Source organism: Haemaphysalis longicornis, unplaced genomic scaffold (assembly GCF_048455015.1).
Source record: "Haemaphysalis longicornis isolate Haplotype H1 unplaced genomic scaffold, Haemaphysalis longicornis Haplotype H1 scaffold_6, whole genome shotgun sequence".
In the NCBI taxonomy this organism is placed as follows: domain Eukaryota; kingdom Metazoa; phylum Arthropoda; class Arachnida; order Ixodida; family Ixodidae; genus Haemaphysalis; species Haemaphysalis longicornis.
This window is the reverse complement of record NW_027526407.1, coordinates 22,141,842-22,160,393: the sequence shown is the minus strand read 5'-3', so window position 1 is coordinate 22,160,393 and position 18,552 is coordinate 22,141,842. Positions and strand designations below refer to the sequence as shown.

At 43.5% G+C, this 18,552-nt stretch overlaps 1 protein-coding gene across 1 annotated transcript in view; it reads left to right on the top strand.

Moving 5' to 3' along the window:
* The window catches only part of LOC144142296 (uncharacterized), a 47,035-nt gene extending 29,893 nt beyond the window's left edge, over positions 1 to 17,142 (top strand). The window contains exons 4-6 of the mRNA XM_077673692.1: positions 6,854 to 7,020; positions 9,079 to 9,785; positions 12,120 to 17,142. Coding sequence (XP_077529818.1) covers positions 6,854 to 7,020; positions 9,079 to 9,569 — 658 coding nt within the window. The 3' untranslated portion in view covers positions 9,570 to 9,785; positions 12,120 to 17,142. The remainder of the gene's footprint in view (positions 1 to 6,853; positions 7,021 to 9,078; positions 9,786 to 12,119) is intronic.
* Positions 17,143 to 18,552: the final 1,410 nt, after the last annotated feature.

The following is an 18,552-nucleotide window of genomic DNA, read 5'->3' as shown; positions in this document are numbered from 1 at the left end:
TATGTAGCCGAAGTCTATGCGATTGAGTTGCTGTGGCTTGCTCTAAGCAAATTCGAATTTGTAGATGGGCGTATCGACGTGCAAGCTTAGAAAAATTGTACACCCATTCGTCTCACGACGACGATGGCTGAACGCACGAGAAGCGTTGTTCGTGCGAAATCAAATGCCGAAGGGTCAATGTCATAGCCGCTGAGATCAGAAGGCCGTACGACGTGCGAGTGAAACACCCATTGCTTAACGAGTCAAAGTCCCAACTATCTGGGACTCAAAGAAATAACTCAGACCACCAAAAGGTTGTCACGATAAACCGTCGCTTTCAACCATCTCGGTCGCCGGCCGAGGGGTACAAGATTTTTCTTGTGCTACTCGAGCAGTGCCATTTTTTTCCCTCTGTTGAATCGGTAAAGCCAGTTACGCAAGAATAAAATAGTACACGCACTCATGCCTCGAAGCAAACAAAGCCTTTTTACAAAAAGAATAAGAGCAAACCTTGTAATCTCGTCCTTCCAATTCTGTTGCTACCAAGAGAGTCTCTGGGGCTCCAGGGATCGAATCGCCCTTTGTTCAACTGACAGCTGCCGTTGACTTTTTTTTTTATTCACTTCGCGTGGTGTTGGCTTTTCGTAGTAGTGTATAGGGCTTGAACTGGCCGTCTTGATTCAGTGACAGTTCCAGTTCGTTTCCGGGGTCTGAATCCCTATAATCGATATTGTTCTTGCCTCACAGTTTGATTCTATGTATGGGAGGGGTGCGACTCGCCCTTCGCGTTTGCTATTTTTTGGGGAGGTCTTCGATGCGTTGCGGTCGTCAGGGAGGACTTCAGTGATAACTTGGGCCGCTTCAACTTCTTTTGTGACTAATTTTTTTCCCGCTGGAAGCCTGTGCTGGCTCAATGAGAAGGGGGAGTATCCGTATCTGTGGTGAGTATCCGTAGGTGTCCAGTACTGTGCTGTAATAATATCACTCCCTTCACTTTCACTTGCGCATTTTTGTTACTTCCTCGAGGTCTCTTTTTTCTACCTCATGATCAAGTTGTTCAGCAATGGCGTCCTATAGGTTGTTACGCATGACGGCCCGTGTTCAGGAATTGAAGAGGAACCCAAAGGGAGTCCATTACTCTCTCAGCCTGAGCTAACAAAATGACCCAGTGTCCCCTCTCTTTAATTCTATTTAGGTTCATGACAGCTGGCGCAATAATGCTGTGATAACGCTTGACATGATTTCTAGCTCGGGCGGAATTCGATAGATTTCGCGCACTTTCAAATTGTTGACGAAAAGGAACTGTAATGGATCGCCCGTTGTCCCGAAATTATCGCTCGTGAAATGCAGTTTTCCGAAGTATCGTTCATGAATGCACTTTCGTGCAGTATAATGCAGTATTGCTCGTGAATGTCCGCAACTTGCATTGGCCAGTACACGCTGCCGATGTCTTCCGGAAACTGTGCTAAACCCAACTGTGCTAAACACAGCGCCAAATTTCTGAAGCCGGCGATGATTAAACACGGTGCCTGGTTTGCTTCTGAGAAACCATCCGGGAAAACTACGTGTCGTGCGAAATGGCTTTTCACCTTTCCTATATTAAGTCAGTTGCCGTATTTTAGATGCGACTGCATCTCATTCACTCGCCTTGTCCATGCAGCGTCGGCGTTGTTGTCGTCCGCCCCTCCCCCATTCTCCTCGCCACGCAAGCTGCGCTCTCCCCCGCTCACTCCCTCTCCTCTCCGATGCCCCTCTCTCGTCCACACCCCTCCCCATACACTATTAAAAAATAATAGTTAGCGGCGCCTGGTTTCGATCCAACGACCCTGTGGGCGGAACGCGAGGTACATGGTGCTCTTCCCACTGCGCCACGAAAACGAAACAGAATCAAATGCTACGAACGTGCCTTATATCCTTGACTCATTCAAACTACGTCAAGAAGCTACTGATACAACGCATAATGGGGCAATCATTAACACTTGCAATATAAGAAAAGAAGCTCCCACTTACAGCAACAATGATGGAGTAAAGGTAGTTGCGACAGCGAAGCCCCAAGCATACGACTTAGAGAGATTGACAAAGATTGGCCAGTAAAACATAATAATAATCATAAAACATAATAATCATACGCGTTCCCGACACGTTTCACGTGATTTCAGAATCAATCCAACGGAAACACCAAGTGAACCCCACGATGCGTTGCATCTACACAGGGTTCCCCTCGCGGGTAGGTGGGCGCAATTTTTTTTTTGGAAATGTGTCTTGTGGAGCAGTAAAATGTGAATACGGCAACGTACCGACGTACTTGGCACATCATTTATGAAAACCAGTGCGCTCTTACCACTTTTGTACGCGTAATGCGGAAGGCATGTTGTCCGATCTAGCAGTGGCAGGACTTCACTATTGTAAGCGCATCCTACTTGCGAACCCGCAAAAAAACGTTTGTATTAAGTTGTCATTTACAATCTTTCTGACTACTTTGTACTTTGCCTTATTGAAAGAGGAATTTATTCTGACTGACTGTATGACTTGTTCCTCCATAGGAATTCTCTCTTCCACTTCTTTATTCTTGGGATAATTTGAATGACAGGTAGCGAAGCAGTCGCAGATATTCACGCCAATAGCAAATGCCTGAAAATCATTCAGAACATATTCATCTACTGGAAGCGGTATGGAGAGAATAGGATGATGTCCTGGTCGGTTGGGCCTATTCTTATTCTGGCAGCTCTTCTTTGGTGTTAGGAAGCGTTGCTTGGAAAATATTGGCCGTAATTTTCGATGACTTCTTCCAGCTCGCCGTGGTGCACCACACTGACACTTGGTGATAGGTTGATCCGATGATTGATTGTAGGGTTTAATGCGCCCACGCAACGCAGGCGATGAGGCGTGCCGTAGTGGAGGGCTCCTGAATGAATGTGACCACCTGGGGATCTTTAACATGCGCCAAAATCTCGTACACACGGGCGTTTTTGTTTTCGCCTCCATCAGAAAAGCAGCCGCCGCGGCCGGAAATCGAACCCGCGACCTCGTGCTCAGCAGCGCAATAACTTAGCCACTGAACCACCGCGGCGGGTGGTAATAGGTTGATCCCTTGTGCGGCACAGGTGAAGATGAAATAGATGTTGAGCGACACAGACCTAAATATACATAATCTTTGAAGACAGAAAAAAAGTAGTTGGATTTGCTTACCCCCCTTACCCATTGGTTCAACAGTGAAGTGAACGAACGCACTGAAAGATGTGCCCCGCCCTAGTCGTGCATCCTTGGAGCGCGCTGGTCTGGACCGCTTACGACACCTCAATAATCCTCGAATAGCATGGATCGCATTTTTAAAACAATTTAGCCCCGCCTGGAAATGTTATCATGAGCTGAGCCTTATAACCAAAGCTCCGCTAGCCCGAGTTTCGCTCAAACTCAGGCCTTCTATAATACCACCCATGGTGTCTAAAGATCCCGGGACATCTCTACTAACGTGAAATATGGTGAGAGTTAAAGCATGCAGTGCATAAGTGCATTCTTGGCACCTTGGCGTTTTTGACAACGGCTATAAAACCGTCGGAGAGCAGACGTATTACAGCTTTGCTGTAAAAGTCTCTTGCCTTTGAAGCACGTACCTCTCTAGCGCGAGGCGTAAACGAGTGTCCCGGTGTTTTTTAGTACGCGTTACGACGCGCTCCACCGTGCGCCGTAAACGAGTGTACCGGTGTTTTCTTAGCTCGCGTTACGCTATAGCGCAAGGCGTAAACGAGTTTCCCGGTGTTTTAGTAGAGTCAATACATGAGGCGAATTTTACGACGACAACGACAGGAGACGCCAACAGCGCCAGCGCCTAAGGGCCTTGCCCCTTATAATAAGAGTGATAGGTGGAAACACAAGAGAAACATCAACGAAGTTTACCGCTCTTGTTTCGGCAAGAGGTAAACATGTCTTGATATGAGGAGGCTAGAAATCACTCATTTGACTTCATATTATGCGATAACCCTGCCTTCGTGCAGGATGTGGAAGTGCTCAGAAGGGTAAGGTGTAGTGACCACCGTATGGTAAGATCTCGAATTAGGCTAGATTTGAGGAGGGACCGCAACAAGCTAGTACGAAAGAAGCCGATAAATGAGCTAATAGTAAGACGTAAAGTACAAGAATTCAGGATGGCGCTACAGAAGCGATATTCCGCTCTTAACGAGGAATCCGAGCTTACGACACAGGAAGCCAGCGACAACCTTACACGCATTATCTCGGAGTGTGCAGGAGAAGTCGGGGGCACTATGGCTAGACAGGATACTGGTAAACCTTCACAGGAGACGAAAGATCTAATCAGGAAACTGCAAACCATGACAATCTCTATCGCAGCTGACAGAATAGAACTATCGGAGCTCTCGAAGTTAATCAATAAGCGTAAGACAGCTGACATACGGAAGTATAATATGGAGAGGATCGAATACGCTGTAAAGAACGGAGGTAGCCTGAAAGCAGTGAAGAAACGTCTTGGCGTGGGGAAAAACCAGATGTATGCACTTAAAGATAAGCAAGGCAATGTGTGCACAAATACGGATAAAATAGTCACAGTGGCCGAGGAGTTCTATAGGGACCTGTACAGTAGCCGGCACACCGTGGATAATACCGAACGAGAAAGTAGTTAAGAGGAGATATGCATCCCATCAGTAACGACCGAAGAAGTAAGGAAGGCTTTGAACAAAATAAAAGGGGGCAAAGCACCAGGTGAGGATCAGATAACAGCAGACCTCTTGAAGGATGGCGGAGAAATTGTACTTGAAAAACTGGCAAACCTGTATACGAAATGCCTAAATACCGGAAGTGTACCGAAATCTTGGAAGAACACGAACATCATCCTAATTCATAAAAAAGGTGACATGAAGGACTTGAAAAATTACAGGCCGATCAGCTTACTGTCAGTCGTCTACACGGTACTTACTAAGGTAATCGCTCACAGAATTTCTGCAACCTTAGATTTCAGTCAACCTAAAGAACAAGCAGGGTTCCGTAAAGGTTATTCAACAATGGACCATATTCACACGATCAATCAGGTGATAGAGAAGTGCGCTGAGGACACTAAACCCCTATATATAGCCTTCATAGATTATGAGAAAGCATTTGACTGGGTCGAAACCCTAGCAGTCATTCCGGCATTACGAACCAGGGCGTAGATGAGCATTATGGAAGAATACTAGAGGATATCTACAATGGGTACACAGCTACCATCATCCTTTATAAGGAGAGCGGTAAAATACCTATAAAGAAAGGCGTCAGACAAGGAGACACAATCTGTCCAATGTTATTAACATCATGTTTACAAGAAGTATTCAGAACGTTGGATTGGGAAAAAGTGGGAGTAAGGGTTAATGGAGAATACCTCAGTAACATAAGATTTTCTGATGACGTTGCCTCGCTAAGTAATTCGGGGGACGAATTGCAAAGCATGCTTTCAGCACTAGACGAACAGAGTAGAACCGTGGGCCTGAAAATTAATACGCAGAAAACTAAAGTAATGATCAATAACCTCGGGACAGCACAGAAGTTTGGGATAGGGGGCGAGGTAGTGGAAGTGGTAAGCGAATATATCTACTTAGGCCAAGTTGTGACCAGGTATCCCAACCGTGAGGCAGAGATAATTAGAAGGATCAGAATTGGGTGGAGTGCATACGGCAGACATTCTCAGATAATGAATATCAACCTACCATTGTCCCTGAAGAAGAAAGTGTATGAAAGCTGCATCTTACCGGCACTCACCTACAGGCAGAAACTTGAAGGCTCACTAGGAGGGTTCAACTTAATTTAAGGGTGACTCAGCGAGCAATGAAGCGGGAGATGATAGGTGTAATGTTAATGGACAAGAAGACAGCGGAGTAAGTCAGAGAACAAAGGCGTGTAAGGGGGTACTAGTAGAAATTAGGAAGAAGAAATTCACGTGCGCAGGGCTTGTAATGCAAAGGCGAGATAACTGTTGGTCAATAAGGGTAACACCGTAGATTGCTAGAGCAGCAAGCGTTGCAGGGGACAGCAGAAAGTTAGAATCGCAGATGAGATCAAGAAGTTTGCGTGAATAAATTGGTCGCAGTTAGAACAGGACCGGGATAATTGGAGAATAATTGGAGAGGCCTTTACCCTGCAGTGGGCGTAGGTAGGCTGGTGATGATGACGATTCTATGTAAAAAAAGATTGTAAAAAGGTATAGATAAAAGCATTAATACATGCATCCATGCGCGCATGTTCTCATGCATTTATCCCTAGTATTATCGTCGGGGCGCACTCAGACCGGAAACAAGAAAAGAACTTGTTTGTTACTGAAAAGGGTGGAGCTTCTGAAGACGTGCTATGGGGCCGTAAGAACACTTTATGGCATTACTTCTATATGTCAGAATAGTTTTACAATAGGAGCATATACATATATTCAAAATATAAAACACGTTGCTTTACGTGTTTGAATTTTGAAATTTCTTCCGGAATATCTGGGAAACCTGCTGAAATTTCTTGAGATAATGATTTGATAAAAGTAACCTGGAATGGTTGTATTTTGTACGTCTTGTTTATGAAGTTGATTGATCTGATATTCCTATAAATAATTTCTTCGCTCGAACAACTGCGATTTCCCTCCACCAAATCTGAAAATCGAGTCTATGTGAATCCAACTGCATGGTAGAAAAACCTTCGTATGAACTTTTCCCGAAATTTTCGTCTGTCTCCCAGTGGTCATGCTCGCCTAGCAGAAATAAAAGCTAGATGTAAGTAAACATAAATGTCGTATATAAACGTAACAATTTTAAATATATGAAATCTGGGGGTGAAAGCAATGTAACAATTAAAGAGTGTGGAGTGACTGCAAAATGACGCAAAATCTTTTCTTTCTACACTCTTCCAGGATCCTCCATTACACAAACATCCTGGACACCGTGGTTACCTTAATCGTGCCATTCCTGCTGATAGTCATCATGAACTTCATGATCGGACGAGCACTGTACCTGTTTAATGCGCGCAGAAGGCTGCAGAGAGTGAACAGCGCGCACACCGACTCATCTTTAGAACCTGGTAAGTTCTATATGCGGTTTTTGTGAAGCGTACACAGATGTACAGCCGTACATCTGCTAAAATGGAGTAAGACTTTCGTCAAACCACATGGCCGTTAGGTATCACTTTTCCCAAAGACTGAAGTACCTAGCAAACCGTCTTAGTGTGGTTAGAAGAAACATGAGGATTGGGATGTCAATGCATACAGTTGTAACTCGGAGTTTCAGGGATAAACTAAACAAACGCTCATATTGAAACGTACTACGTAAGAAAAAGCAGAATAAAACGGCATACGAAAAAAAAACAGTTGGGGGCGAAATGTTCGGTCTGCTACAGGCAACGCTGACCGCTGGCAGCGTTTCAGTGGCCCAAAATACTTTAGGCTTTGCATTTTCTCCCCTTCCCACCCCAATCTACCTCAAACTGTCCCCCTTCCTTCCGGCCTAATTTTATCTAAATCCTATAATACTCACCGTGCTTTCCTGCCCAATTTCCTATATTCGCAAACCTACTTTACTTGCCCATCTCGCTCCTCTTTGTCTCTTTCTCGTCTTTCTCTTCTCCTGCCTTCTAGATATTGTGATAATTCTGAGAACTATTGAGCGTGAAAGCTCTAACTACCCTATATTGCGAAAATCATTGATAGTTGGTATGTTAATTACCGGGCAAAGAAAATGGCCAGCGATTGGAACAGCAAACAAAGAAAAATTAGTTTTTATCGAATTGGATGACCGTAAGCTGTCTGTGCACATTGCCAGGGATGCAAGAAAACTTAAAGCAGTGCTAGCCGCGTGATAAGTGAACGCGAGAAGACATGTGTAGAGCACTAGCCCTCAAACGCGCCGAACATTCATTCCGGAGAAGCTGTGGCGTATGTCACCAACGTGCCGGTCTGAGCATTTTGCGCCAATGACAAAAAAAGCAAATAAAAGAGACAGAAGAAACTATGATGTAGCATAAAAAAGACGTCGATAACTATCTGCTGCCGTAATAAAAAAATTTAAATAGCATACCAAGCATGTACTTACACGGACAAAAAGAACTGTTGTTTAGGTGAGTACTATTTTCTACTAATTGTGATTGCGCAATCCCCCAACGTAGGGCTGTTCTTAAGAAGGACTGCTCTAAGCTGTCTGTACACATTGGGAGCGGTGCAAGAAAATCGGAAGCAGTGCTAGCCGCGTTATAAGTAAATGCGAGCAGACATGTGTAGAGCACTAGCCCTCAAACACGTCGAACCTTGATTTCGGAGAAGCTGTGGCGTATGTCACCAACGTGCCTGTTACGTATTTTGCGCCACTGACAAAAGAAAAACCCAATGAAAGACACAGATGAAACTATGATGTTGTAGAAAAAAAATGTCGACAGCTATCCGCTGCCGCAATAAATATTTTACGATAACATGCCAAGCATGCATTTAAATGGTCAAAAAGAACTGTTTTAGCGAACTGTATTTTCTACCAATTGTGATTGCACAATCACCCCATGTAGGGCTGTTCTTAAGATGGACTGCTCTAAGCTTTCTGTACACATTGCCAGCGGTGCAAGAAAACCGAAAGCAGTGCTGGCCGCGTCATAAGAGAATGCTAGCAGACATGTGTAGAGCACTGGCCCTCAAATGCGCCGAACGTCGATTCTGGAGAAGCTGTGGCGTATGTCACGAACATGCCTGTTTAAGCATTTTGCGCCAAAGACAATAAAAAACAAATAATCTAAAGATACCGACGAAACTATGATGTAGCAATAAAAAATACGCAGATAACTAACTTTCGCCGCAATAAATAATTTTTAAATAACTTGCCAAGCATGTATTTACACGGTCACAAAAAACTGTCGTTTAAGTGAACAGTATTTTCTACAAATTGTGATGGCGCAATCACCCAATGTAGGACTCTTCTTAAGAAAGCACCCACAAATAAACGGGAAGATCAATTATAGGGGCAAGCATACCTTCAACTGTGCATTGCCAATTAGGTTCCTTATACTGCAGTAACAAAACAAGATTACCTTAAGGTAGGACTGATTAGAAGCTAAAAGCTTCTCTGTCAAAAACTGATCCAGAAATCATCCGTTTTGCAGACAACCGGTACGCGTCCAACTACTCACCCACCGGCTGCAACAAAGTCGTCAACTCCTTAGTGACCGCCAGCGGCAGTACACTGGCAAAAAGCCCGCGCAGCCTGGTAATGCACCCGAGCCAGATCAGCGTCAACCGCATGTTGTTCCTTGTTTGCACAGTCTTCATCATCCTCAACCTGCCCAGCTACGTGGTTAGGATCCATGTGTTCGTCCTATCTATCCGCAACCAGCCAGTGCCGGACCATGTGCTGCTGCTCCAGCGGTACTTCATGCTCCTTTACTACACAAATTTCGCTGTCAACTTCCTTCTTTACAACCTGGGCAGTCGCATTTTCCGCCGCATGATGCGACAGTACCTGTGGGCCAAGTGGCGCGCTCTCACCTCAATGTGCCACATGACGGAGACTTTCGAGTCCTCTGCAGACGTTCCCTCGTTCAAGGTGGTGCACGGGCCCTCACCAGGCCGCCACAACATAGTGCCGAAGACATGATGCAGCAGCAAGGGACGGGGTTGTATCTGCCCTTCACCAGGGTGTGGTGTGGCACACAATCAAATTACCGTCGGCCATGGTCAGCATATGCATGAAGATGGCTCCAGCTTTCACTCGGACAAGCAGCACTGGTGTTGCTACCGGTTTCCCGTAATAAAGTCGAAGTCCGAGTCCAACTTCATCTTTGGACTGCACGAGCAACTCTTCTTTGGCCAGGTGAGAAAGTATGTCATTCCCTCATGGTGGCTGTTGACATTCTTGCAGGTCACTTGCTTAATTTCAGAGGATTGTCACGAAGAACGATTACTGTATGAGAACTACATTCCGGTTTCACATTCAGTTCAGGCACCGAAACCTTATTCCCGGCCGCTTACGGTTACGGGTGCGCAAAAGAAAATAACTTCCAAAACAGAAACGTTCTAATGCGAAATGTAATTGCTGGCAGCGGGAATATATAGGTATATATATATATAAAAATACAATACAATACCCTCTGGCGATTTGTTATTCCCCAGAATTTAGAGAAACCGGGAGAAGAAAACATGTAGGCATTGTTCCAATTTATTGTACCAGCTTCGTTGAAAACAATACCAAGATACTACAACCAGCAAGTTTTGCATATCGACGTACCATGTTTAGGGCGAGTCACAGGCCTAATTTATTGCATCGAAGGTAGGGCTAGGGAAGTATTTATATGGGCGTTTAAATTTCCTTTACGTTGCTGCAAGCGCGACAGGCTAGAGTCGTGAATGTTTTTTTTTTACCTATTTACCTGTTCAAGTATATTGTATTTGTATGTTATTACTTCCCATAGGTTCTTTTTTGTTGATTCGTACCGGCGACCATCTCCTAGGGTTGCCGAAGGCATGTGATCTGAAATCGTCCGCGCGGTGTTTGGCTAGAGCGCTGTTTTGAACGTCAGACTTATGAAAGTTGCTTTAATGCTCCTCGAGTTCATCGGCGGACTTTCTCCCGGCGATGTTGCGTCCAGGCTTTCTGCACACAATACGGCACTATCATCTTGGAGCTTGGTTAAAGCCGAAGATTTTTGGGCTAAGAGAATGTATTTATTTCTCACAATTCAAAATGTGGTCTTGGAATTTTTGCCTAAGTAGGATAAAGGCATGAATATTGGCGTCTAGTGCTTTGGAGTGTTAGGGGAAGGAGACTTCACCAGAATAGCAGTTGAAGGCTTATTTAAACAGCAGCGAAGGAGGCCCATGATGTGGAGCATAATTTGCTGGGGCACTGTCAGGAGTGCTTGGTGACGGCTCTTTTTGTTTGTTTGATCATCTTTACTACAGCAGAACAACTGTACCACACTAACAAAGGCAAAAACCAGAATGTACTCGAGGTAAATCGTGTTGAGAAATTTACTTTAAAGTTCCTGTTGTACCTTCTAATTTTTTCTGTAATCGGCGAAGGTCGCTTCATTTAGCTGTCGTTTAAAACACCTACAACTGGGGCAAGCTCTCCTGACAATGTATCTCTTCTATGTTGAACATGGTTACAATGTCCACCGCATTTAGGCACATAAAATATTTTCTTTATCAATTTCCCAAAAACAGAGAATCGCTGCTGCTCCCCGTTCCGCGAAACAAAGGTAGTCTTTATCAGCAGCCCTTAAAAGAACCACAAAAAATGTTATCCACCCATAGTTGCACCAATGATGAAGTTGCCGCCACTGATTGCGTATTTGGGTAGGCTTTTAGGCATTTTACCATTGGTAGGGAAATCATATTTTGGAGTATATGTTACGGTTTTCTTGCAATGTTCTATCAAATTCATTGCCCGACCAATTTTTCTCGAACGTGATGACTTGCAGAATGCGTCTGCCCGAGAGCTGAAATAGCATATTTGCTTTATTCTTCCACCGTACACAAAGTGCATAAAAGTGAGAGAAAAAGTAATGCATTTAGAAGAAGAAAACAAAATTAGCAAACTTGACCCTCTAGCTACAGTTGCACTAACGACGGCCTGTTGCAATTTCGTGTTACACGATTCGCATATCCACTATACCTCTGCAAAACTGTGCTTCTCCGCGAGCACATAAGACTGGTATTCCTACATTACCCAACTGGTGATTATGCTATAAATATCAGGAGAAGATAGACAAACCCAGCAGCGGATAGACAAACCCAGAGTATTTTGCTCGACTTTATCAAGCTCGAAGGCACTGATTCTGCTACAGCTATAAGCACAACATGCGCCAAACGTTTAGCGCATTTTGTTGAGCATCAAAAAACTTGAAGAGTCATTTTAGGATATGTTGTATGCAGTTTGATTGCGCATCTGCCGTAACATAGGATGAGGTATTTAAGATAATTCTGTGTATCCAGTTCGCTTCAACTGTTCGGTACGTATTTCAAGTAGCACTAGGCACAGTAAAAAAAAATCCCCTTTCGTATATTAGTGACTCAACGGTGAATCCGTGCCGGCACTCGCAGCTCCATAATTGAGTCATCCCAGATCGTGTTGCATACCCATTTTATGCTCCGTTTCGTGTACTTTAAATAGAGAGCCAGGTGCCTTAATTTTTTTTTCTTTCAGGTGACCCCGTTGCCTCACGCTGCCTTTGAAACCTCGTACCCTGTGGTACGTTCTTCGGGCGCAAACGTGCCGACAATGTGTTTTGACTAAAACAGAAAAGAGGAACCAACAGCGAAGCAGTGCTCGTCATTTATACCGTCACCAGCTCGAAGGACTGCTATAAGTTCTAAGCCTTCATGTGGGAACACGCCTTATACATTCTAAAGCAGGAAACCTGTGAACTACAAGCTGTGAACGCGGTTTGGGAAAAGCTGCCGGCTTCCCACGCCTGAAGTGCCGTTGCGGAAAATTGATGTCTTCTTCACGTTTCCTCGATGTCGCCAGCATCTATCGTGGCTGTGTATTATATGGTGCCTGTGAACTGTGATCACGTGCTCTAGATTATGGCTCACTGTATACGTGTCCTCCTCTCTTGGTGCGAAATTCATCCCTTTGCTGGACGGTGTACCTGTGAAGAACTACAAATTTTGTTTCACTCGTGATTATTTCGTTTCCGTGCTGCACGAAGGAGGCCGGTTTATTGCTGGCCTCATAGACTCAGAATCGCATAAAATTTTCGACATCCTTCGTGCTCAAAGAGCGTGTTTCGTGATTTTAAATGAGTTTTAATGTTTGGGATGTGTGTATGAAAGCGCGAACGAAGGCATTTTTCGTGCCGCTGCCTGTGCGAGTATGTGTGCTTTACAGTGCCTTTTAAGGTGCTCAATTCTACCGATTATGAAGTATTTCGTCGCTTCTCTTTTCATAACTCAACCATCGAATGAAAACGCGGAGCTCTCAGCATTTCTCCCTTCAATTAGTTTTTAGGTAGCCATTATTATTTTTTGGAAACACGCAAAAGCGTGTGAGAGCACAAAGCGACTACATGTTTTCTTAAAACGTGGCGCCACCTGAAAAAGGCGTCACAAATAACAGCTGGCATAATGTTAGGCATTGCATTTTGTTGTAATAGGCACAGCAACAGAGTTCCAGAAAACACGGTGCACGTGAGTTTATTGCGGCTAGTGGCTGGGGTAATTCATGACTGTGTGGCAAAAAAGGACACGGACAGAAGCAGGTGACGGGCAATAAGTCAGAGATTACCGCTACTAACTAGCCAAAACCGAAACTCCGCTGATGTAAGTACGGTTTAAGCGAACCGTTTCTTGTGCGCCATTGCAACTGAATTATTAGTCGCCCTTCCCGTAAAGGATACCTAACAAACTCGAATACGGCCACCAATTAATATTCATTCAATAGAGTTGAGCTTTAGTTCTATTGCCTTTAGTTATTTTCCGGAAGAACTCAACCTTTTTTTAAAATACAAAGCCTGAAATCACACTGCTGCATGATGACGATTTGATTGCAGGAAAATGTTGAACGTCCAAATGTCTTTAAAAAATATTTAATGGCGATCAGAAACGGCGAAGTTGACTTGACATAGCGACAATAAATGAGAGGATAAAGACAAAGACAATGTCTGGGTCTTAAGACATCACCGATGCAACACACTTGAGTTTGAAGTTTCCACTTGCTGTACTTTATAAAACGAATTGATTATCAAAGCAGCTATTGGTTGATCGTCGCCCATGTTTTTAAAATGCCGATTGATCTTGAGAATACCATGTGTTTGATGTCAGAAATACAACAAAACAATGTTTGTATGTTTTGAACACGTGGTTTTAGTTGGCCGTCTTGTAAAACTGTGTTGCATTTGAGACTGTGCGAGCTCTACGATTTTTGGGAAATTGTTGTCCCTGATCAATATATTGTACCGTGCGCAACTACCCGTTGGCACAAACATCATTTCACCTTGACAAATTTTTGGAAAACGGGCATCAAACAGTGCATTCTTGATCCTATGTTTCAGCAAAAATTATACAATAAGATATTTACACACAGCGCCAACTGATGCATACGAAGAGCGTAGGTAGAAATTACCGTGATTTCATACGTGAAGCATCAAAACTGACAGTGCAGGGTTCCGCAGAACGCTCTGGTGTAGGTAAGTCCGGAAACATGCCGCTCCACTGTGCGAGCCAGTGAATAACAACTCAAGCAGCTTTGATTCATTTTTTGCCCACGTCGGCACGTGCCGAGTGTGGTCGTGGGAAAAGGTAGAATAAATTTGGCATAACATCTGTTAACACTTCAGATCAGGTTAGAAGTCTAATACTCTACCTGTTTCTTTTTTTAGGGACCGAAAGAACGTTATGATCACGCAAAGCCCTGTATTGTCCAAAATGGTGGTTCCAGCGTACTTAGTTGCGTACCACTGAGTATTTTGATAGGATGGCTGAAATTTATAGCGTTACAAAAAACAAAATGCACAAGCTTCGGTACGGTCCCAGTACTAAGACGGGCGCTTTTGATTTGAAATCTGCTCTGGAAGCGTACACGTAAAGACGCCGTCGCACCCTGCTACCACCGGTAGCACCGGTAGCATCCACCACTGCTACAGTCGGTAGCAGTACCAAATTGAGTTTGTTGCTGCTACCGGTGTTCGTAGCTAATCAAATCATCTCCAACTTCCGGGTGTGCACTATTTGTAAGTCCTTACGGTGGCTTTAACAGATTCCAAGAGAACACTAGTCATGTTCCGCGCATCGCGCTTGCGTTGCGTACGTATAAAAATGACCGGTATATGTACCGGTTAAAAATGGCCACAAAAAAGGTTTGAATTTTCGGAAAAAATAAGAGTAGTTTTTGGCTCAACCAAATTAGATCATAAATTGCACACCAAAAAAGCTTTCCCAATAAATTTTATTCCTTGAGAATGCCGCAGCGACAAACCCTAATTCCCTAACGTATAACTTATCCTCGAAATATAAAAAAAATGTTACACTGGGTTACGCTATAAGACCGAAACGATGAACTAAACAAGTTGTTCCGAAATGAAAACGATGTTATGTTTACATCATATTCTGTTACAAGTAGCCCAATTGTTATGCCAGTTTTGATGAGAATATAGTACACAGAGATATCGTTGGCCTGGTATTCTTACAGTTTGTCAGGAGTATTTCACAGCACGGGTTGTCGTTACACGCCAGCGGATATACGTGCGGTCAGTCTTTGACATATCATGCGAATGAAGAGCACTGAAACGACCATTCACTTTCAGGAAACCTCGGGTCATTCTAATAATTTTAGGTAGAGAAGAATTTTGAATACGGTCACTTAGAGATAACTCTACCGGTGTTCAACACAGTGGATTCTCTGTAAGTAGTTGCGCGGACTGACTCATCAAAGACGATGAGATACATGCCTGGAAAAATGTGCCACCGCCAACTAGTTAACTAGACAAGAAAATCTCTGCACTTGATCAACGGTTTCCGAACAAAATCGAGGCGCGTCTCTCAATGCTATTTTCCCATTTTTTTTCAATAAAAAGAAAATTGAAAATACTTTGTTGGATGGTGGAACCCGCATACCTCCACATGATGCGGGCGATGTTTTGAGAGTCAACTTGAGCTAGCAGGTTACGGTTACTCCCTCCCCCCGAACAAAAAAGCCTTACAAGAAATTTTGTTCATCATGCATATAAAGGTCAGGTTTGGATAAGCAAACCCACAAAAACTAGTGCAAAGGGTGAGCATTTAGGGGAGTGTCAAATAGCAAAATATATATGTACCAGAGCCATTTTGACGGTTTATAAATAAGTTACCGAAATAGGTTATCTGGCGATTATACGGATGCGCGTACTCAAGAAGTCTAGAAATACCGTATAGACGGAAATGCTATCTTCGACACCATAAAAGTCTACCGGTGCGTAGCTGTGTCAATGCAAAGCGATGGCTTCAAAAGTAGCTGCACATCATGTGAGGCAATAGAGAATCAGAGCAGCCCTTCCTATTTCTTTCGCTTCAAAAGATTTGTTGTGACATGCTGCAAGCTGCAAATAGCCATATACGCAAAAGCGCATACGAGCAGATATGTTTGCGCAAACCACTAAGGAAAAAGGTAGTATAAAATATACGCATAAAATATACGATAAATGAGGTTCTGTGGAATGGTACTACCCATACTGAATATTTGCCATGATATCGCAAGGACACCGCTTAATGTGGAGCGCCTTCGCTGTTGTGTTCTTCTATTGACCATACATTTCTACTCACAAACTGTGTTCCCAACTTTGTGATTTTATGATCAAAGCAGGCGTAGCCAAGTTTCCCTGGCGCTTGCCTATCTATTTACATGCAAGCAAAAAACGTAGTTCGCTGGGCTTGTCTACAAAAATAGAATGTACGAAGAGATCAATCGACCTTTAAGATGAACCGCGCAACTGCTTTCTTATTTTGTCTGATATATGGATCTATTTCCGCATCAATCTAGGAACGAACCTCTATTTATTCGTCCACCATACTGCACAATACTGCACCGGCCATTCAGTAATAAAAATATCACATGTAAGGGACGGGCTATTCCTGCGTAAGGTAGTTTTTTAATTACAGGTACAGCAAGACCAGTCACGCCCAAAAATTGTTGCGATTGTGTAGACGTATTTGTTTTTTACATATACATGCTTTGATCAACAACCAGCCAATCGAACAGTAGTTTTTTTCTTGACCCTTAAGCGCCCATTAGAGCTTGAACTGGAGTCCGCTGCTGTATTTCATTACCATATCAGATATTTTAAGAGGGCTTTTAAAAGTTGTCCAGGGTTTGAGATCCTGCACGACGTGACATTTAAATATATTCAGCGAAACGCTGGTGCCCTGCTTTGTTGACCGGTTGCTGGATAATCTGTTAGCAAGATGCTGCTGACCCGTCAGTCCTTCTGTTTGTTTTTCTTATTCATTAGTAGTATCTCGCCTGGTGATTTTAGGTCACTGACAAAAATATTCTCACAGCGTCCGACTTTTATCTGCGTCTTCGCAGCGTTCATGGTGCTTCAATGTTGTATGGTTTTAAGCTGATCCTATATGTGCAAGCCTGTCTTAATTATTGACTGTAGAAATTAAATAGAAGTCCACAGGTTGCATTCTTGGTTTGTTCTCGCTGTAGTTGTGTGAATGTTACAAAAAGGTCAAAACCACAATAAAAGACGGCCGCACTACAGTCGTTAGTTCAGAACTTCCTCATTTAAAGTTGGTTTAGTTACGAAAATAAACCTTCCCAAATCAGTGGACGTTCCCGGCATGTGAATTGTTCAACTTTTTGTTTCTGCAAATGCAGAGGCAGTCGATCGTTTTATTACAGCTTGGGGTTGACATCGTGGTGTAACTGTTACAGCATCTAACTGAATTTCACATTCTATTTACAGTTATTCTTATACTGAAGACAAACATATTTTATAAACTAGTACTAAATATTAACTACTACCTAAACTTTCCGCGCATTCATGGAACAGAGGGAAACCTTGTCTCATGTGGTACACCCGTTGACTCCGGCTTCCGGAAGGAACAAATATTACACTTTACACCACTGAAGTATTTGTCACATAAAAATTTAGCAAGCGAAGCACAATGCTCTGAAATTCATGCGGCAGCAGCGAACATTCTATAATGTACTGGGCTTTCGCAATATCTAAGTTCAGAAGAATCCTAGCGCGCTTGTAAATACGGGTTATTTTATTACATCGAATGTTCACGTTCGAACTTTAATTATCTCTACCAGGAGGAAATCCTAATCGGTTTTTAATATTGCGATATCCGGTCGGGATACCACCTGCTTGATGCGTTGATGCGAAATGTGGTGAAGGTTTCACACGCATCCAATGTGAAGCAGTGGCGATGATGATGTCGATAAGGGAGCCCTGAGCAATTATCCTACGTAAAAGAAATATTTCGGCCACACTCCGTAAAACAAAACCCATGCTATACGTAACCTAGAAGCTCAAATACAAAATATAATTTGGGGCTTATCAAATAGGAGTTCGAGCACGTAAGTAACAGTGGCAGCCGGGCTATCGGCCGCCTCAGTCTATTTCGCCAATGTATCCGAGAGCGTTGAGAGGGCTACGCTAAAAAAGTAGTCTGCCCTACCTGCTGAGAGAAAAGAGAATGCAATAGAGTATGGAAAGCTACCTCGTAGACTACCACTGATCAATTCATGATGCTTGTTTATGTTACATGAAGATACTGTTACTAAGATCCTTTCACTAGACATCGCCACTTGGCATTACACCTATAGCAAAAAACATAGTTTTCTGTATTTTCTTCTGAATGTTAATAACAAACTGGTTTTCTCTGCTATAAAAAGACGAGTAGGGCAGGATTATCATCCGGCCTTCGGATAGATGACAAGGCTGTCTGAAAACGTTGTCGGCACTGCAAAGAACTTGTTTGAGTATCGCGTATAGTATCTAAAATAAACAATCAGGAGGGTAAAGGTTATGACAATGCTCTTACCCGGGTGCCTGTGTGCGTCAATTGTTAGCGACAATTCTTTGTTATACCAGGCAAGAGACGAAACAAACTTTGTGAATACAAGTTTTGCTCGCTAATTTCGAGCA